Source organism: Podarcis erhardii (genome assembly GCF_964252035.2).
Source record: "Podarcis erhardii genome assembly, chromosome: 8".
Lineage (NCBI taxonomy): Eukaryota > Metazoa > Chordata > Lepidosauria > Squamata > Lacertidae > Podarcis > Podarcis erhardii.
In genome coordinates, this window is record NC_138499.1 from 54,323,476 (window position 1) to 54,345,188 (window position 21,713).

Consider the following 21,713-nt stretch of genomic DNA (forward strand, 5'->3'; position numbering starts at 1 on the left):
GGTAATTCCCCCATCTTACTATTACATTCAACAAGTCTCTACAAAAGAAGCAAAACTGTAACAAAGTAAGGGCAGCATATGCAGGGGGTGGGGAAATCTATTACCTAAGTCAGATAATATTACGATATCTATGGCTGTCTCGGGCACAAACATAATGAAGCAGTATGTAAGGTTCTGGCAAGATAAAGACTACAATTCTGTTGCTAGTTACGGGAAGAGTGAACTACATACATTTAGTGTAGGAGTACAGTACTGCACTTCAAATCTATATTTCTTATGAGAAGTTTGATATTGCTTCTTGGCTAGATACTTTGGCAAGAGACTAGAAGGTTATTTTCATGACAAAATCCTGTTGTTTCATTTCTAGCTCGGCATCACACACACTGAACTAAGTAATTTATGGTTTCAATAATTTTTAGACTATTTGTGGATTGTACAAATATAATACAGAGACGCTCATTAATTTTGTCATTTTGGGGATATGCAAAGTAAACACACAAATTTGCTTTTAAAGAGGCTAAAAGCCTGTAGTACAAAATCAGAAGCAGTCACCATCTGTTCAGTGACCATTTCAGATGGGAAGCTGTGTAAGAGCTACTAGCTTTCTTTGAAAGAAATACAAAGCAGACCAAAAAAAAACCTCCTCAATTAAATGGCTCCAATTTCAGAAGCCACTCTACATTGAGATCTCATCTGATTTAGTCACCAATTAGAAATGCATCACGGCATCCCATCCCATTTTTAATTTATGTAATCAGCCATCAGCAGTACTTCCACATCTGCACTCCGTTCGGTGCTAACAATTACGTAAAAGGCCAGCCCTTTCTAGAAACAGCCCTGTTATTAGCCAACAATGACATTTTAAGAGCTGAATTTAGAAAGAAAAGCAGAAGTCTATGAAATAATAGTTATACATCTAAGTGACATAGAATCCAAAATCAGATTTAAACTCCCACTTCTTCCCCATTTCACCACAACACATTATCAAAAAACATTAACATGTTTGTTACATAATGACAGTAATGGCAACATTTCTGCCCTAAAGACACTCTTGCTTCATAATGAAAACCTCCAAAAGAGTTTGGAGACCTAAAAGATTAAGGAAGCCCACATGCTTTATTCTACTGCATTACTTACAAACTTCTGCCTAGCTTTAAATGCCAGAAGAACTGCTGTGGAAAAAAGACATCAAAAGGAAGCTACAACCAGCTTTTATTGCTTCTTATCCATGGGTTTATCTATCATCTTTCAAATGCAGCCTAACAGCTTTATTGTATAATGAAATGAAATATTCTTTGCTGAACAGTATGTCAATATGGACTGCAAGAAGAACCTATCCATTCTGAAGGAAATCAGCCCTGAGTGCTCACTGGAATGACAGATCCTGAAGCTGAGGCTCCAATACTTTGGCCACCTCATGAGAAGAGAAGACTCCTTGGAAAAGACCCTGATGTTGGGAAAGATGGAGGGCACAAGGAGAAGGGGATGACAGAGGACGAGATGGTTGGACAGTGTTCTCGAAGCCACCAGCATGAGTTTGACCAGGCAGTGGAAGACAGGAGTGCCTGGCGTGCTCTGGTCCATAGGGTCACGAAGAGTCGGACACAACTAAATGACTAAACAACAAATGTCAATATATACGAGTTCATTCAAAAGTTGTCCCATCAGTGCTGTTTGTGGGTGAGCAGGTGGGTGATGGCAATTGTAGTTCTTCTAGCTTGCAAAACTTCCTTGCCTGTTGGTATCTTTCCTGCCAAGAGTTCACAGTCCATTCTGTGGTTTTTCTCCCTAGCCCCACTTCCTCAAGTTCTACATCTTATCTTGCAATACTTGCTGCACTGATGCCTTTTTGAATAAACACATACTTTCCCAATAGCTTTACAGTGTGGGGAGTTTCATGGGGAAGAAAATAACCCATGATCCTGTGCCAGGGATTTATTGCTTCCAAAGGAACAAAGCAGCAGCCTCCTGTGTAATCATTATAAGCCTTGATTATATAACAGTATTTTTAGAAGTTTCATATCCATTAGTAAAAAATAAAATAAAAATAGACGTTAATGCATAGGCTTGGATCCATACTTCCTGTGAGCAAAACTCTGCTTACAGCGTAAACCCACTGAACATGCGTTGAGGAGGGGGGTGTTGGTCATAAAATCAATCCTTCCTCTTGAGCTTCCAGAAAAGCTGCTCTGAAGGACTGGAGGATGCATCAGAATGGCGTAGGAAGTGGCTAGAAAAATCACCTCCTCTTCTTCCTTGAGTGGGAGCATCTACTGGATCTTACTTGCTACCACAAACAGAAGCAGCCCTTCCATTTGTGGAAAGGGCATTATGGATCCAACCCACTGCATACTGCTTACTGGTCGCATTGAGATCTGTATTCATAATTCACTAACCTCAAGAAGCCCTGCTAAGTATTTCTTACAAATGGCGAATGGCTCCATTGTAACAGAGTACGAACTCCAGCCTGGGAGTGCAGTGACATGAACCATGCCTCTTAATGTTCTTTCCAGAGAAGGTAATCCATAGAAATGGGGGGCATCTGTTACTCGTAAATACTGCAGAAGTTTAAGAGCGAGTTCTGTTCGGAAATAGCCAGTAAGCTCTAGGTCTTTCCTGTAATGAAATGTAAGATTCAAGGTTTTAGCATTATATATTAATTAATTAGTTTACTCACTGGATAGCAACAGTGCCTGTTTAAATCTATAGTTCATATAATTTAAGTTCAGATACACTAATGTACTAGAAGAAGAAAGGGGGCATGCAAAGGAGGTAGATACGAATGGTGGCAGAATTTGGAAGCCTCACCATATTGTGGCATTTTATGTTGCTGGATATAACAGGGACCTCACTATAACTGAGAAAATGCTTGAAGAAGCTGGAGAGATGTCCAGCCAATACATGGCTGTAGAATCTCCAGAGCTTCAGCCTTGGCATTAAGTAATGTATGTACTGATTCACAAATAATAACTCCTACTTGCAAACAGTGGGAGAAGAGGAGACAAAGCAGACAGATTAACCTATCTGCCACAAAACAAGAGTTCTGTAGCTTGCATTCAAGCAGAAGGTGCTTAACTGCTACAAGAATATTACAAGCCAACACATTGGCGCGCTCTTCCTTCTAATAGTCATGAGCAGGCACCTTACTGTCCAATCTACAGTTTCGTCAGGACATCATCCTGCCTGTGAGCCTTAAGGGATGCAGTTGACTGCAAACATATTGGCCAAGTTCAAAAAGTCTTTCTTCCTTTTCATCAAAGCTCTGGCCCCTAAATCATCAGTTCAGGCCAACAGTTTTTAACCTGTGTTCCAGAGAGCCCCAGGGTTCCTCAATGGAAAGATCAGAAACAGCTGACAATGGAAAGATCAGAAACAGCTGACAAAACTTATTTATGTAACAAAGATATACCTTGCTCTTCAGTGTGAGAAACCCTCAAAATATGGCTTACAAAGAATCAAAACAGAACAGAAATAATAAAAGCAGCAGTAGCAAACAACCAGCATACATTAAAAGTCAGCACAACACAAAGCTAAACAGGAAAAAAAAATAAATCAGGGCTGCTTCAAGTGGGGTCACCACTGAAATGATACCTGCCAGTCTAATGGACCTTGATGGAGAACCAAAATAAAGTAAATCCAAAGCAGAAATCAGGCAGGCAGCAGCAGCAGAAATGTGTTGGATGTGTTTTAGGGGTCACTCCCAGTTCATGCAGGTCAGTACTTAGGCCCAGCTGGCCCTGTGAAGTGACTGCACATTTCATAAAATGCTTTGGGGTCTCTTCTGCCCCCCACATCCCAAGCATCTCAACAGGTCAAGGTGGATCCTGCATGAATGTCAAATACTCTTCTTCACAAACATGTAACTTTCCAGTAAAAATGAAAGCTGGCGCTAACAGAATTTTGGAAAAAGAAACCAAATGTGTGTGGGGGGGTGGGAATCACATTCCATGCAGCATGACCAACACCTGATATATTAAACTACCTCTCCATGCTATATAGCAACAATATTTTTAAGAATAAAATGTCTTATGGATAACTCTTTTATGCTGTACCTGTCGGTAGCGGACATGAAGCTGAGCAGAAGTGTATTCAAGAAAGCAATCAATTCTTTCTGCAATTGTTGCCTGACAGCAGTCTTTAGGTCATCTATTTCATCTTGTTGCTGGGATTCTGGCTGCACTACAAGATCGAGTAGAGACTTTGGATTCTGCAGAGAAGATCAGTGAAATGTTATCAGAGCAGGTATTTCATTATTTATTCTCCACCAGAGCTGGGGAATCAGACTGTCATACAGAGGAGCATTTCAAACTATGTTTTACCTAAAGAAAATAGTGATAATGAACTGTCCAAAACAAACTGAGGAATAATTAAAGTTGTTCCATTTCCAGTAAGGCATAAATTTCAAATAACTAGATGGTGGCAAGACTCCTGGCACAGACAGAAAGGATTAGAGTGGCTTATCACCTGGAACAGCTTCTAGGGATATCACTTTCCCGACACAACAGGTATCTTATTTTTTTGGGGGGGGGAAGATCTTTTTATGATATAAAAACTTATCTGTTACTCATTCACTGCAAGATGTTCAAGTATCTTGCCAATTCTATAGTACACATATCATATTTCCCCAGAACTTAAAACTGCAACATTTTGTTGCTCGGCATATGAACACTGTCCCCTAATTTGTATCTGTGTTGGGACTGTTTTGTAGAATACGATTGTGCAGCCTGAGCAAGAGAATGTCTTTGCTGCTGTACCTGCAACATCCAAGCTCCTCACCAGTTCCTATATTCCTTACCAGCAGAGCAAAGGGAAGCCAGGTGAGCAAAGGCACATCATCTGCTACTGAGCTTCTCTCTTTCCTGCTGTTTGAACCAAATGAATGAAATAAGTTGCCTTAGACCAAGTCAGACTATTGGTCCCTCCAGCCAAGTGCAGGCAAATTCTCAAGGTGTCCCACAGAGGCGTTTCACACCACTGTTACCTGATCTTTTCCAGCCTCATCTGGAGATGCCAGGCACCTTTCAAACCTGAAAATGTTTGCCTCTAGCACTGCACTGGTCACCATTTGTAACTTGTTAGAAAATTCAACTGTGCCATTGAAGTCTGGAAATATGATGGTAACTGGACCAGCTGAGGATCCAGCAGATTGTTAGCCAGGTGAGCTCCATTGCCCTTGATGACATGCCTTGTATATGAAGACAGACACCTCTATCTCATCTAAACTCCCTCCAGTGTAGTAGATTAGGAGGGTTGGATTGTTCTGCCTTCTCCCCAATTAAAAAATCAGTTGTTAGTCAGAGTCTTACATGCTTTAGGATTACATCCAGGATCCATTTTAGATGTTCTACATCTGACATAATCTTCTGTTCCTTAAGAAACTTGTTTAGGAAACATACAATGTCAATCAAGAGTTTCTCATCCTCTGAAGAAGCTGGAAGCACCTGAAGAAACCTTCAGTATAAGCAAGAATTTAGCATTATCACAGGTGTATCATAAGCTTTGACTGATATTCCCCATTCCATCTTTCAGGCTTGAATAACAGTGGTACCTCAGGTTACATATGCTTCAGGTTACATACGCTTCAGGTTACACACTCTGCTAACCCAGAAATAGTGCTTCAGGTTAAGAACTTTGCTTCAGGATAAGAACAGAAATCGTGCTACGGCAGCGCAGCGGCAGCAGGAGGCCCCATTAGGTAAAGTGGTGCTTCAAGTTAAGAACAGTTTCAGGTTAAGAACGGACCTACGGAACGAATTAAGTATGGGTACTTAACCCGAGGTACCACTGTATACAGATGCACTCAGATATGTGAAGAAAGCTAGCAGTAACATACAGATGGCAAGTGAAAATGCTCAGCACGAAATGCCAGCATGAAAATGTTAAAACTCGTTTTGACTCATCATGAGCTGCAGTTACGAAATTTCATGTTGTCCATGTGACAGTTTAGCAGAGGAGAAAGCAGACCACCCACCGCTTTGTCTATCCCACTGTCTCTGTGAGATACCTCTATGTGCACTGACAGACAGACCTGGAGACACCAACAACAACAACCATCTAACTGCCCAAGGATCTACTTGCGTCCAACAGGCTGGCAGGAGGGGCACAAAGTTGAAGGGGGAAGGAGAAAAGGGGCAAACCACTCACTGCTCAGCCCAAGCCATTAATGCAAGCTGAGCTCCGATTATCTGCTGGGGGCTCTGATTAGGTTAGTACTGTACAGGGATGAGAAAGCAGCCAATGAAACTGAATTCATTAGCTGGGGGAAATTCGTCAGATGTGGGGGCAGCTGATTACTATTTTTTAATAGTAGATATTATGGGCAGAGAAAGAGGACCGTGACTCAGTTGCATGTGTCCCATTCTATCCTTAGTCAGGCTATGAATCTGAGCACTCTCCCCCTCTGCTTGCTGCTAAACACAGATGGGTTTATCACTTTAAAGGATATTTATTCCAGTGCCAAATGCTTAGAAGGACTCCAAAGAGTCCGGATATCTTTGAAACTTTCAAAGCCAAATCTACTGTGACAGGCGGCTTTGTAGCCAGTTATGCACCTTGCACTTACACACTGACCTGCTTAATGCTGTTTGCCAAGCCAAGCACTTCAAAGTGGCCCCACAAGGGCCACTGCTGCAGATTAATGCCAGCCTGTCATTCAGAATGTAAAAATTCATTCTCGTGATGGCGGCCCGAACTTCCCTGTGGGTCACTGCTCGAATGATGGAATTAAGACAATCTTGCAGCCCACTGGTTGCATGAGTTATCTTCAGGGTAATAATATCCTCCAAGGAGAGCTTTAATGTGTCTGGAAATCTGAAATGAAAAAGGAAATCAGCTGATTGCTGAGGATTTCTTTTTTTACAAGAGACTACTGAATGAAGCAAAACAAACATTTTGTCTTCTCTGATCAAATTGGCTTTGATCCAATTATTTTTTCTTGATTTGAAACTTTGGGCAGCATGTGTCTTGTTTTAAGAGGCTGTCTGCAAAATACAAGATCTATCACTGAAAATACATTTCATTTATTAGCTATTATTAATAAAGTAGTATTTCACGGAAGTATTCAGTATCTTCTTTGGGAGATCCCAGGATATATAATTAATTATAGCACTCAAGCACCCCCATCCTCTATCTGAATCTCAAGTCTAATTTACAAGGACTGAATCAAACTGGATTTGGAATCAGGCTTAGTGACTTCTCCCATCAATTGCCTCTCTAGTGTTCTCCTTCCATTTCCCAAACTTATCCCGTTGTGCGATGGTGTTAGTAGAGAGACCTTTGGATGGCAGAGGTCTTGTCTTTAAGGAACTGATATGGGAAAGCTTTGGGAACTATATCTCTACGTTTCGTAGCCTTAATGGACATTCCTACGACATTTGTGGGACCATCCATACTTTTAACACAAGTGGCTCTGCTGTAGGAAGACTTTACCACTAATTTCCCCTCTTTGGAAAAAGTATGCAAAAAGCAGGCTAGACAGTTGGGATGGCTGGTAGACAGGATTGGTTGAGCTAATGGCTGACTGAGAGCGACTGCACTAATGTCATGCACATGGGGTTCCTCGGGGGCAACTGGTTGGCTACTGTGAGAACAGAATGCTACATGGGCCTACAATCTGATCCAGCAGAGCTCTTCTTAAGTACTTATGTGCTTCCCACAACTTTGACTTTGACTCCCACAGTCTCATTGTACTAATCACACATTCTAACTAGAAGCAGCATCCAGAGTTAACCCAGTTTTGCTCTCCTTACATTTACAGTCAATGGAAAGAGGATAAGACCGTACAGTGCTGGAGGAGACACCGAAAAATTCCAGTTGTCACCCAATCCTTCACCCAAAATAGTCTTCCTGCTCCAAATTCTAGCACATGAGGGGATTCAAGAGGGAATTTTCAATGAAGGTGAATAGCTTACTCTTTGGTTCCTGTCTCATAATCAGTGAGTTTCAGTAAATTATCCACTCCATGGAACCAAGACAAGTTCCAAGCCATTTTAAGCATGTCTGACACTGGTTTTGAGGCCCAGAGTTCACAAGGAAATGGTAACACCACTGAATTGGGGCTCACAGCATGATGAGCTTTGACTCTGACAGGCAGATGATACCTTTAAGGAGAGAAGGGGGATATGGCAAAAGTTAAAATAGTTCTTTATCATCTGAAACTTAATAAATCTGCTAATCTTCTGGCAATAACTGTTAATCTGTATGTATATGGCTTAAAAGAAACTTTAGGTGTTTCTTCTTGTTATAATGTTATCCCAGTCTTACACACGATCTACTGTGGTCTCCTATCCAAGGAACTGAAGGGCCCACATCTTCTTTGCTTCCACAACACTGTGGTGTTAAAATGATCCTATATCATTTGCTAGGCCCTAGCTTAGAAGCGACTTAGAGTAGAATACAAAAATTGCATATTGCGATTCCTGAAGATACACTCCAAAGACCTTGCTGCTACTTATTCCATCAGCTGAAGAATGCTTCAGTATGAGAATATTCACACCTTTCATGATGTGCATATGAAGTGGCTTCCCTAGGAAATGGTCTGTTGATGGCACTTCCTGGTGAGGCACTCCACAACACCAGGGATACAACTTTCTTAAAGATGCAAAGAGGAGAGACTTACCTTCTAACAACAGAAACAGGCAAACTAAAGGGAAGAATGCTGTAAGAGTCACAGGGGAAAGTATCAGCCCTATGAAAAAGAAAACAAGGAAGATAGCTGTATTAAAGAAGCACTCCATGGGTTAATCAATTAATTAACTGCCCTGTCACTTAAAGGAATGCATTGTGATATGACACAAGGGCCTTAGTTTAGAACAAACTCACAGTGTGCTGATCCACACTGCCAAAATTGTAGCTGCTTCACTCTTCTCCCATTACCACTGTCCCAACTCTCCAGAGCTGGTTTTGGAGGGCACCCAGGGAGCTGGAGGGGGCAGGAGAGGAAGCTCTGTTGCATAGATGGAAGTCAATTGCACCAGCAGAGCTGCAGCACTGGGCGCAGTTTTAAAAAAACAATTCACTTTTAAAACATTTTACTTTTGAAAACCAAGCAAAAGATACCAACCCCTTTTGAGAAAGTGTGTGTGTGCATAAGTGAAAAACAAATTTATTTTACTGAAAAAGAGCATAAGATACTCTTTAAAAATGGAAAGTTTAGATCAGGCATAGGCAACCTCGGCCCTCCAGATGTTTTGGGACTACAACTCCCATCATCCCTGACCACTGGTCCTGTTAGCTAGGGATGGTGGGAGTTTTGGTCCCAAAACATCTGGAGGGCCAAGTTTGCCCATGCCTGGTTTAGATGGCTCTAAAGTTGTTTACCATTAATTGTTTAATAAATCAAAACATTAGTCAAAAAGGGCTTGTGCAGTATCACCAACAGTAAAAATTCACAATACATTATCCCTAACAATGCATTTGACCTTTGAGATCAAACTCCACTATGTATTAAGCTACTAAAAGCTTTGTTAATGCATTAACTGCTAGTGTAGGATCCAAAAATTGGGCATGTGTTTTAATTCTGAAATTGATTACAATGGCCTTTTAAAAAAATCTCACTACTGTATGTACCCTATAAGGCTATTTTGGTTAAAGCCTGCCAAAACCTTCAGTTCATTTGGGCAAAATACTTAGTGGGCCATGGACTAAAACCTTAAGAGAACTTCTTGGCATTAGGCTTCCAAAATTAATGGGCTTAGATGCTAACAAAGCTCCAACCAGCGGGAGCATCCTGTGAGAAGAGTTCCACTCATAGGACTTCCCTACCAACAGAAGGGCAAAGAGATGTGGCTCCCTGCAGTCTTCGATTTATAGCCACTAGGCTCCTCAAAGATCTTCTTCAGAGTATCAGGGGACTCTCTAGAGCTGCAGTGTGAAGTTTCAACCTTTCTGCCACACCTGGCATCATATCAAACATAAGGTGCAATAAACTGGATGTGGTTTGCCCCAAACGGCCCGGTGGGCCAATCTTCATGACTTGATGAGCCTAATTAGACCAACGGGTCAAATATTGCTCAGTTCTTGCTTATAATTTACATTTAACTTTGCTGGAACAGGGAGAACAAATACAGTGGTACCTCGGGTTAAGTACTTAATTCGTTCCAGAGGTCCATTCTTAACCTGAAACTGTTCTTAACCTGAAGCACCACTTTAGCTAATGGGGCCTCCTGCTGCCCCCACACCGCCAGAACACAATTTCTGTTCTCATCCTGAAGCAAAGTTCTTAAGCCGGGGTACTATTTCTGGGTTAGCGGAGTCTGTAACCTGAAGCATATGTAACTTGAAGTGTATGTAACCTGAGGTACCACTGTATTTTGCTTGGTAGAAAAATAAAGGAGCATAAAAGCAGTCACTTTAAATCCACCTACCACATCTCTTTTCTTGATGCCTCATCAAACAGTAGTAGACAAAGCAATGCTGCTGCTTCACTCATGACAGCACCATAATCTTGGAATAACAAGCAAACTAAGAACATAAAAAAAAGAATTAAAAATATTTCTCCAAGCAGCATGACCACGGGGTTATACAAATATTCAAGTCTGCTGACGACACAATCCCATGCATCCCTACTCAGAAGCAAGTCCCATTGTTCAATAAGATTTACTCCCTGTTAAGCGTGCAAAGAATTGCAGCCTTAAAACTACTAATTACAGTAGAACTGCCAAGTTTGGATTTGCTTTTTAAAAGTAATCCATCTCCGAGAAGTAGTAGAAATATTAATTCATTATATATAGCTGCAGGCGAAGTAATGAATACATCTTTAAAGTTTTTGGAAAGAAAATGCTAAAATGAAACAGCATTTAGAAATAGCATTTCTCCAAGGGCTGATTACTTATTCAGATGTTTAATCTGAGGTTCACAACAGTGAATCAGCAACCTCAGAACACAGTGAATCAGCTCAAAATTGTTGACAGAGTTTTGGAATTCCAGACCATTAGTAATCGTGGCCAGTGGTCCTGGGATCAAATAAATCAGGAGGCAGCAATTTATTTATAAGACCAATGGAGTTGAATTCCAGTAATCAAAAACCATTCAATGAGTATGTATATGAGAAACTGGTACTTAAATTACAGTATTCTTTGAAGGAAACAGAGGCTGCAGTCCTAAGGACTAAGGAGCAAGTCCCTTTAAAACAGAATAATTTGTTTCCAAACAAACATGTGTAGCAGGAACGGGGAACCCATAGTTCCAACACTTAGAGGGCTACGGTTCCCTGACAACTGGCTAATGGGGGCTGTAGCCCAACATCTGGAGGTTTCACAAGTTCCCCATCTCTGACATGTAAGATTGTGCTGTACAACAGAAACAGATTTTAAAATAAAGAAACGGGTCCACGTAACATGATAAACCAATTCTATGTAATTCATTAAAAACTAGTTTAAAAGTAAGCTTTTGGGGACATCCTAGCCTTAATATCTGAAGCAACAATGTGATGTTGGATATTTAAGCCACTAACCGAATAAATAAAATGCGACACTCCAGTAAAAATCCTACCCTCTTATGGCTTTTGCATTTTCCTCCTTAATGGACCGACAAGGCTATGCGCAGTTTTTAGCTATAATTCTGTAAAGTTACCTCTAAATAACACCAGCAAGACAGATGGCTGGTTGGCCAGGGAGAGCCGCTTAGCTGGATCTGCATATGTAAGTTTCCGTAACAGGGTAAGACATGGCAACATCATACACCCCATAACCTGCCAAAGCCAGAAAACGTTTCGTTAACAGCGATGCATTATGCCATCTGGCACTTTGCGTACCTTCTCTCTTTTTTCCCAACCCTCTCTGCTTCCCTGGAAACTTAAAAAGAATTCAAAAAGCCTAAATAAGCCCTAATTTTTCACTTTTCTTTTAATATACAGGTCCATTGTCCCAGGCCTAGAGGACCAATGACCATTTTTAAACTCATGCTTGAATATTCAGGTGTAAAGGTATACATGGAATGGAACGAGTTCACAACATGTCTTTCATCTTTTTCATCCTTAGGGCATTCTCCTCTCTCTGTGACACTCACAAAGGCTAATAAAGATTGAAATTTGAAAGAGATTCAAGACATATATAGAATGCATTGTCTCTTCTTGCTGTGGTGGGGAGTCTGCAACTGGGACGTCTCTCAGCCACAGGGCAGAAAGCAGACATAACCTGGTTCAGAAGTAACATCTTGGGTGGGATAATTATTACAAGAATGAAGTAAGACTACTCATACCTTTACACTTGTTCCACTCTAAACAAGGAAGTTTGCAAATCTGAATGAACAGAAGCCTCATATATCACTGGTGCAATTAACCCATAATCCTAAACAACGGTTCACATTCATAACCATGGTTCTGATAACTATCTGTGACTTGTGCAAACCACAAAATACTTTCCCATATTTTGAGGAAAAGGGAACCTATGGTTTGTTCAAAACTGCAAGACAAAACTTCAAAAGTTCTCCTTTCACATGCAGAGGGAGGAAAGCACAATGTGGCTAGTGACCACACCAGAAAAACAAAACCTGTTACTGAGACTTTGCAGACTGTTTATGTCTGATTTTTTTATTAGATTACGTTTAACTGGATTGTATTATGCAGTATTTCATTGTATTTTTGCTGTTTTGTACATGGTTTAGCGTCCAAGGATTACAAACATAGTGTTTCTTCTTCTACTATATGACAAAGCCAAAAATGAGCATTCTTCAAAATACTTATTTTCCCTGCTATACCTAATCAAAGTCTAAATAGTATTTTTATCAGATAAAAAAAAATGCCCACCAAGAATATTGAAGGCACAAACCTAGAAAGTTATTTGATAAAACTATTGTGAATTCTTAAATTGCAAGTCTCTTTCCCTAGATTCAGAACTATGGTCATTGGTTATTTTTTGTTGTTACATACAGACTGATGATAACAGGTTTAAAGAACAGGAAGTTAAAAGATATCTTCCACTGAATTGCATGTGCTTAATCACTATGTTAAGGTAAGAGCCAAATAACTCAATTAGTATTGCTCATCAAGTGGAAATACTAAAGTGGGGTGTTCAATTGCCTATTTTTACAACTGAATTTTTAAAGTATCTAATTCCTATATGAAATATTTTTTATCAAACATACAGTAATTTGAGATGGAAAGAGGAGGCTGAAAAAAGTCATATCCTGTTGTTATTCTGTTTTACCTTGCCATCCTGGTCAACACATTCAGCAAAGTAGGAAAGTATTTTGTCTATGATACCCATCTTTTTGATGATTTCATGCATTTTAGAATCTAGAAAGGGGAGTAAGACAGAAATTAGCAGGCCTCAAATGCTGGGCACATGTATTATACACATGTACTAATAATTTAGCACCGTAATTTGAAGACACTTGTGGGTTGCCATATTTCAAAAAGTAAAACCCAGGACACCCTGAAAGCGTGCCTCTTCCCTGCAATCATTAAGCTAGAATTGGCTGTTATGATAACCATATGATTCCACTGAAAACAGAAGCCTTGCCTCTACTGCTATTACTCCCTGCCTCTAGTTTACATCACAGTTGCCAACTTTTGGGGATCCAGCAGCACATTTGCAAACTGTGTGAACACCAAACAACCACTGCAACCAAGGACATCACTGCAACTTAGTCTACTGCCCACAACAGTCTCATTTTGGTGGGGGAGGGGACCTGTTGGAAACCCCTGCTCTGGACCACGCAAAATGTACAACATCGCATCATCATTATAAGAGGTATCCCATTTCATTAGTTGCTACTCGCAGTGAGGGGAACACTCAATTGCAACAAAGCCATGTTCAATGTTTCAGGTCAGCTAGGACCAACCTTGGCTCCTTATCCCTCCCTTCCCGCAACTGAGTATTCTATCTGAGCCACAAAAATGTGTGTAAATTTTATAATGATTTAGAATTACACTCTAGCTCCCAGTCCCATGCTGATGCCATTTTACCTCTCTAATAGACTCTTTCAGGTAAGACAAGTACCACTAGTTGAAGGAAAGGCCACAGTGGAAATCTCAGCTTTGGCCAGAGGGGCAGAAAGCTACCATTGTTGAATGCCCCACCAGGCGTAACAATCAGAAAATATGAAAACAGGGTGTTTCAGGGAAGGATGTGGCACCTTTATGCCCATTGCAGTTTGGGCCCCTCAGTTACATCAGCTCAGAGCTGCCTAGCAAAAAAAGGTACAGGAAACCACCCCACACATCCTCTGCCCTAATCAGTGTGAACTGGCAGGGTTTGGGATGTGGTAGTGGGTCTGCAGCTCCACCCCTCCATAACCTAAGTTACAATTGCTTCCGCAGTGTCTGAATTCGCTTGTTTTCTTGTTCCCTCCACATCCTTTTTGTTATTGTGATAATAATATCAAAATATTGTGATAATAATATCAGTCAATGGGGTGCAAACCTATTCCAATTGTCAGAATAAATCATTCATGAAATAATCAATCCAAGTCAAAAAGATTACCTCAAAAGGGGTTAGATGGAGTATCCATCCTAAAACATTATGCCAAAACTACTCCCAAGGAGGAAGTAACTCTGTGAACTGCTGCTGGTAAAAGTATGTAGGAAAAACACATTACCTTGCATAATTACAGCTAGCTGCTCAGCTGCTGACTTCCTCAAAACTAGATCAATTGTGTCCGAGATAAAGATATCATACAGCTTTTCAACAGTCTCAGCCTAAAAATAAAATGATACATACCATTATCTATCTGGAAAAATATTTGCCTTCGTAATCCCACCAGGGGCAGAGACACCTTCAGCTCAATTGTATAAGGGTTATTTGATCAGATGTTGTTTCATTCTGCCTAATGTTAAGTGGCTAGAGGGGATCGTTTGGGCACAAACACAGTATCAATTTAGTGTATTTTATACTAGGGCAAGGGAACCCGTTGTTGGACTCCAACTTCTATCGTTCCTGATCAGTGGCTACACTGGTTGGGGCTGACTGCACAGCAATTTGAGGACAAGAGGTCTTACAAAGTCCCTAAAATGTGGTGAACGTTTCGCCTGCCAGATATTGCTGAACTACAACTCCCATCATCCCTGGACATTGGCCACGCTTGCCAGGGCTGATGGAAGTTGTTGCTCAGCAACATCTGGAAGGACAAAGGTTGTCCATATCTGCTCTTAAAGTACTGATGCCAAGGTGTTCGTTTCTGCATATGCCACAAACTCCTCCTTTAGCTTTGCTCTACAGGCAAACTGTACAACGTGGTTGTACGTTTTGCTGTGCTTGGGGCCTCATTGGAAGTAAATTTAGTTACAATGTACAGTAATATAAAAAGTACAAGAATCCCAGGTGGATACCAGTGCCTAATTCTGCACCTGATCTCTTTGCCAGCTGCCAAGACAAGCTTGATCCTACGCTTGGTCATTAATTAACCATGGTGAAAACAAAAGCCTCTTTCTTGCCTCAACTCACACTGTCTTATCAATAACTATGGACATTCCTTAAGAAACTCCTTTACCCCTGCTTTGTACATAGGAAACTTGTCACTGATTCCCAGATACGATCTGGACTAAGGACACTTTGCCCCACTTGGCTCAGAACCTTCACCTTTAAGACCACCCAAACAGACTGAAGTTAGAAACATGGACTAACATATTTCATTGGTTAGCATTACCCGAAGTATCCCTCAACAAGTGCCAGTTGACTGACCTTCCGCCTCAGGAACCCAATTTTTTAAAATTGCTTATACAGTCTCCCTGGATCTCTTCGTCACTCAAGCCGTTCCATGCTTCATTCAGTCTGCTCGATCTCTGTAGGACCCCATGACAGCAGATTCTTTCACCCCACAGCTTGTTCTCTCCTCTAACCTGTTCCTTTCCCTCCTTTCCATATCTATCATTTTCCTCTGGATCAGTCACGTCCCTCAGGTCACAGTGACTACCAGGAAACCCACGCTTCTCCTCAACGCTGGCACAGAATATTTTCAACAGCATCTTCAACACTAGAACCCTCTTGCATTGGGGGATACAGCTCCAGTTCAATGCTAGCAATCTCTGCTAAAAGGCTCCTTTGTTCACCTTAAATACTGACTCTCTTGCTGAATCTCCCAGCTTGAGTTCAACAGTCTTTTCCACAATAAGTAAGTTAGGGATGCTTGAAAGGACACTACTCTGTGGTAGTGGGTGCCTCAGGGTTGCCTCTTCTTCAGTCGTAAGATGAAACATCAAGTGTTTGAGTGCCGTGGAACGGACTCTGAGGAAATAAAAGGTATGCTTTGAATTTTCCCTAGAAAACATTTCCTGCTCTTCAGTTTATCCCCAATGCCCTGAAATTTTAAAGTAGACACATATATGCAGAAATGCTTGGTGTTCAGTCCCCATCCCCTTCTAAATAGGATACAATGTTTTCAGTACACCTGCTACTTGAACTTCCCCAATATCTTATACCACACTGGGCTGAAGTAGTGTTTGAATATATAAAGAACCAACCAACCAGATTTAAACAAAGAGTCTCTTCAGCTGCTCACTCTACTTCAGTGGCACCTAACTATGTCCCCCTACTTATTTGCTCCTGCGCTTCAGTGTGGTGTAGTGGTTAAGAGCGGTGGACTTGTAATCTGGTGAACCGGGTTCGCTTCCCCGCTCCTCCACATGCAGCTGCTGGGTAACCTTGGGCTAGTCACACTTCTCTGAAGTCTCTCAGCCTCACTCACCTCACAGAGTGTTTATTGTGGGGAGGAAGGGAAAGGAGATTGTTAGCCGCTTTGAGATAAAGTGGGATATCAAATCCAAAATCATCATCATCATCATCTTCTTCTTCTTCTCCTTCTTCTTCAGTCAAGTGTCTGGAGATCTACAGATAGGCCTAATTTATTTAATTCTGAGCATTTTGATGGTGCTACTTTTCTCTGAGAAAAATTATTGAGTGGCAGCATTGTCCCTTACATTTTTTCCCCCTTTCCTTGCTTAAAGTAGTCCAAATTAAATTTCCATAGAAAAAATGCTATTGGGGTGTCCAGTACCACCTGCACTTGAAAGTCAATCTAGTTCATCTAGAATTCTCTGCAAGAAGCAGGTCATAATGACAGATGTAATGCCAGTCTTCCTCATACACACACAAAAAAAATTGCAGATATACTCACAATGGTTTTTTTGAGAACAGAAGACGCAAGGCAGCTTTAAGTCTTGTAGTTCTGGGGAGAATCCCTTCTTTTTCAGCATTTGTTTCACTCAGTGAGAGGATGCAACTACCCAGAGCGTCTTCTGTGTCTGCATAGCCCTAAGTGTGCATTTAAAAGTTCACATCGACCATTTAACAGAATAATAAGTCATGCATTGTAATAATTTTCTTGGCAACAGTAAATTCACCCTGAGTAATGGGCAATTTCAAGTTTGTAGGCCAAATTCATTGGATGGGTGGTTGCTCAACACCATCAACACTATATGAACAAGTGCTCCACCAAATTTTCGAGAGGTTCACTTATAATTTCAGAAGACTGGAAATGTTTCGTTATTTAAAAAGAAAAAGAAAAAAAGCCTTTGTACATTTTTCATACCAGTTCACAACCACTGTTCCCTTGATTGGCTGCTGCATCAGAGGGGAGTATGAAAGGGTATATGGTTCCATTGCCCCCCATCAATCCTGATTTGCCCCACTGTTCTGGCAGTTTCTTTATTTTATTTTATTTTCAATTTTCAAAAGATCACAAACACACACGTTCCAAACTGTTCTGGCAGTTTCACTACACACCAAAGCTGTGTGGTAAACCTTTCACCACAATTTGTATTTCATGAATGAGTGAACATGTATGCTCACATGTTTCTTAAACGTGACCTCTGGTGTTTCGGATCAGCACTACTATTCTCATGGTCATAAAATGGCTGGGATTAATCTCATGAGATAGGAGGAGCAATGATTCTACAGCAAATTGAGCTACCAAGAAACTTCAAGATATACAAGGAAATCTATAACTTGTCCCCCGAGTCAGGATCAATGTGGATTTAAGATGGTTAGGAAGAATAAGGTTCTGAAGAACTATTCAGAAAAATGCTGGATAATCCATTTGAAATTAAGCTTTCCCATTTCGAAATAAGCCTAATGCTACATTGTTGTCCAGCATTCACTCAGAATATCCAATGAACAAGTATATTGATTGCTCCTCCATTCCTTATTTGCCTGGCCGCCATGTTTATAAATATCCATCTTTCCCTATTGTGTAATGTCATTGCTGCTCCTATTGGCAAAGCAATTAAGCTTAGTTCAAGATAAACTGTGCTCCGAGAAGTCGAAATTACCTGAAGAATTGGAACAACAGGATAGAGGGCCTCAATAAACTTGTTCCAGGTCACTGCTGCCATCATCAATCGGCCCTGAAGAAGATACATCAGCATAAAAGTGGCGGCTGAGCACACCTGTTTTAATGAGAGAAGGCAAGGTAGCAGAATAAAGAGTGGTCAAACCAATTTGTTGGTGCCATAAAGGGAAATTAGGCTGTGCCTTGGAAGCTTTAACATCAAATAGTTTTCTGCTTTGTTTGAAATCCAACTGTGGTGAAATACTATCATGAGCCTACTGTTATCAAATAGTCTTCAAGTAGAGTGCAAGACTCAGCTGCCTTGTAGCAAAGCATCCACCCAAAAATGGCAAAAAGAGCTTCCCTGCCTTAAGGTTTAGGGCATGTTTTACAACTGGTGGTTTGCTTTGCTTACTTCACACAGAGCAGACTGACTGCAATGGGGGGATAAATCTCAGCACAATACCTGAACTTTGTTCTATCCTTTGAGTACATGTCAACAAACCTGGTACCGAATCTCTAGTAAGAAATCTCTGATCTGAACGTTTCTCACATTCAAAATGAAGAACAAGCTTGAAAAGGTATGGAACCATTCCCTGAAGGCTCAGAAACCCAACAGTATGATGGTAGAGATTGACTGTGTCTCCTTCCACAACTCAAGATATAGAATAACATAGCTGGGTCCCAGATGCATGACAACAAATGTACTTTCCCACACCAGTCTACCTGAGTGCCTAGACCACTTCCACATAGGATGGACTGCATCTTGTCCACATTTTCAGGTTGAAAATACTGGATGGTATTCAAGTCAGTTTTACTCAAGAGTTAACCTATTGAAATTAATGAATGTAACTAATGTTCATTTATTTTAACGGGTCTACTCAAAGTAAAACTTACTTTAATACCACCCTTTGAAAATTATCTATGACCTGACAGTGCTCTGAACACCTTTACAGACACTAGCAGATACACTGTCAAAACAAAGATATAAGAAATTTTATTCTAGTAATGCCTTGCAAACTTGTCATAACTGTTCCTCTTACTATCAACACACCACCTTATTCTCTATATACAGTAGCTGCCATAATAGAATATTTCCTCTGCCTGAAACAACATAGTGCTTCTAGAAGCAGTTGTGTGTTGTTTTTACATGCAACATAAAGCATAAGCTCCAGATAAGGAGTCTTCAAGTTCAGAAAGCATGGTTACATATTAGCTTCAGTGAAACTTCATATTAGCTTCACTGAAAAACAGCAGGGACAGTTAACACTATGAAGAAAAGGGCCACTTGGCAAGGCCCCATTTCCCAGAATCCAATTCCCTTGAATGGGAGAAGAGGAGAATTTTGTTATGATGACATCCTTGGACTACACAAAACTTAGTCACATAAAAAAAATAAAAATACAAGGTCTTCTTCAAATTCCCCACCATTCTTATGACTCAGTTGAAACATTCTGAGGTAAATTCCACTAATGAAAGAAAAAACTTTGGACGTTTAGAAAGTCCTTTGGTGTATGCAATACCTCTCAACATACTGATTAACTAACAGAGGATAAGATGAACAAAATGTAGTACCTCATGATGGGAATCTTGAAGGCCAAAACTACAGATTTCATAGAGAACTTTGGGATGAAGCAGAAAATGTATTCCATAGCTGACTGAAGAAACAGGTTTAGTGGCATTATGAATTCCTAAACATTCCTAGAAAGAATACATAAAAGACAGCTAAGTATTGTCTTGACAATATTGAAGCCATGCACAAACAGTCAAGCTATTTCCAGCAAGATAATAATGACACCATTAACTAAAATGGATGCTAAGGGCTGGGCTGTTGGCTCTGTTTATCTGCCTTAAGCGAGCAGCTTTTTATATACACCAAATGAGAAGAACTATAATAAAGTGTGATTTAGCAGGTGGACAGGGAATAGAGACAAAGAAATTGTGTAGACACATCCCTCTCCTCTGTGAAACTCAGAAAAATCTGAACGTGCTCAGGCATAATTCATGCCAAGCAAGCTTAACATCATACAGCAAAACGCTGGGTTTTCAGCCCAACACGACTAAGGCAGCTTTTGAAACAGACTGTTCCTATGAGATTACTAAATGGTAGGGAAGAAAAAGAAATCTTTCTTTAGCTTGGAAGTAAATTGCAAGCCATTTTAAATGCTAACCTTAACAGTTTTGAGGCAGTAGCGATAGGCTTCAGTTCGTATATTCGGCAGAGGATGGGACAACAGATGGAGGAGAACCTTCTGACTCTCTGCCTGCAGCAACGGGCTAGCTTGCGCAGACTTCCAGCTACAAACAGAAATAATTCAATACGAAGAGAAATTAATTGCTCTGAGACATGGGCAGCCAATTCGTTAAGCCTTGGGGTGCAGATTCCCCCTAGCCAAGGCACTCGGGAGCTTACAACTAATTCAGTTACTTCCTCATCTTTTGTAGCTGTATGGTTAATTGTTAGGCTGTCGACTTTGGCCACCTCCACACCATACTTTTAAAGACATCGCTTTAATGGCCCCGGCGTCTCCCAAAGAATCCTAAGAACTGTCATTTCTAAGGGCGCTGGGAACTGTAATGTTGTGAGGGGCTTCCTAGTAAATTTCCACCTCAACAACCCTTAACAAAAGTAGAGCTTTCAGGATTCCTTGGGTGAAGCCATTACTTTAAATGTATGGTGAGGATGTGACTGATTTCTGAAGAAACATATGCTACAGTGCACTTTCCTGTGTCAATATGGGGACAGTGGTACGGTGTTGGGAGCACAACTCTGCCCTACCATACAGGCTGCTACTGCTTTATACAATTTAAAGGGTGCCTTTTAACCAACATTCTTAAGGCGGACTACAGGGATGGCGGGATCCTTGAGCAGGAGCCTCCTTCTTCGCATGTACTGCCCTGCAAATCATCCTGTGTATCTATGGCACTACGTAAGACAGGACTGCAATCCTATACACACTTACCTAAGAGGACAGGATGGCACTCTTACTTCCAGATAGGAGTGTATAGGATTGTGTTGTAAGCCAGCACTTACTACTGGCTAAATTTATGACAGACAGACAGCGTAACAATTTAACTATAGCCCCATACTTTTAAAAATAGCCCTGTACTCTTGTCTCCAGCATCATGACATGGGGCTTTTTTGCAAGTTAAGTTGCCATATGCTTACATGTCTGAGCAAATGCTGAGGAATTCCTGAAGTAGAGGGAAGTGCTGATGATATGGGAGACTTTTTAGGGCCTGTTCTACCATCTCCAGTAGATCAAGAAGATTATTTTCTCCCTACAAAAGAGTACATATGAATCACAGAATTTAATTTTTTTAAAAAAATACTGAAACAGGTCACTTAAGGGTTAATGAACAAGCATTATCTTTCAAACAAGTAATCATTTTTTAATTACAATGGATGCAACTAGGAATAGTAGCCGTCAAAAATGCAACACATACACCCAGAACCAGTCTACAGCAGACCCATTAATACCACAATGTAATACACTTAAATAACACAA

At 40.7% G+C, this 21,713-nt stretch overlaps 1 protein-coding gene across 3 annotated transcripts in view; it reads right to left on the reverse strand.

Moving 5' to 3' along the window:
• Positions 1-21,713, reverse strand: part of RTTN (rotatin) — an 89,023-nt gene that overhangs the window by 51,407 nt on the left and 15,903 nt on the right. For 2 of the 3 annotated variants that reach the window (XM_081875070.1, XM_081875069.1), the window contains exons 13-28: positions 21,374-21,486; positions 20,376-20,502; positions 19,780-19,905; positions 18,206-18,322; positions 17,053-17,189; positions 15,989-16,163; positions 14,539-14,638; positions 13,146-13,234; positions 11,572-11,689; positions 10,365-10,461; positions 8,618-8,686; positions 7,911-8,099; positions 6,571-6,810; positions 5,307-5,451; positions 4,053-4,207; positions 2,397-2,616 (exon numbers count right to left, since the gene is read on the reverse strand). In XM_081875070.1, the coding sequence (XP_081731196.1) occupies positions 2,397-2,616; positions 4,053-4,207; positions 5,307-5,451; positions 6,571-6,810; positions 7,911-8,099; positions 8,618-8,686; positions 10,365-10,461; positions 11,572-11,689; positions 13,146-13,234; positions 14,539-14,638; positions 15,989-16,163; positions 17,053-17,189; positions 18,206-18,322; positions 19,780-19,905; positions 20,376-20,502; positions 21,374-21,486 (2,217 nt within the window). The remainder of the gene's footprint in view (positions 1-2,396; positions 2,617-4,052; positions 4,208-5,306; positions 5,452-6,570; positions 6,811-7,910; positions 8,100-8,617; positions 8,687-10,364; positions 10,462-11,571; positions 11,690-13,145; positions 13,235-14,538; positions 14,639-15,988; positions 16,164-17,052; positions 17,190-18,205; positions 18,323-19,779; positions 19,906-20,375; positions 20,503-21,373; positions 21,487-21,713) is intronic. The other variant, XM_081875071.1, reaches the window with a different exon arrangement.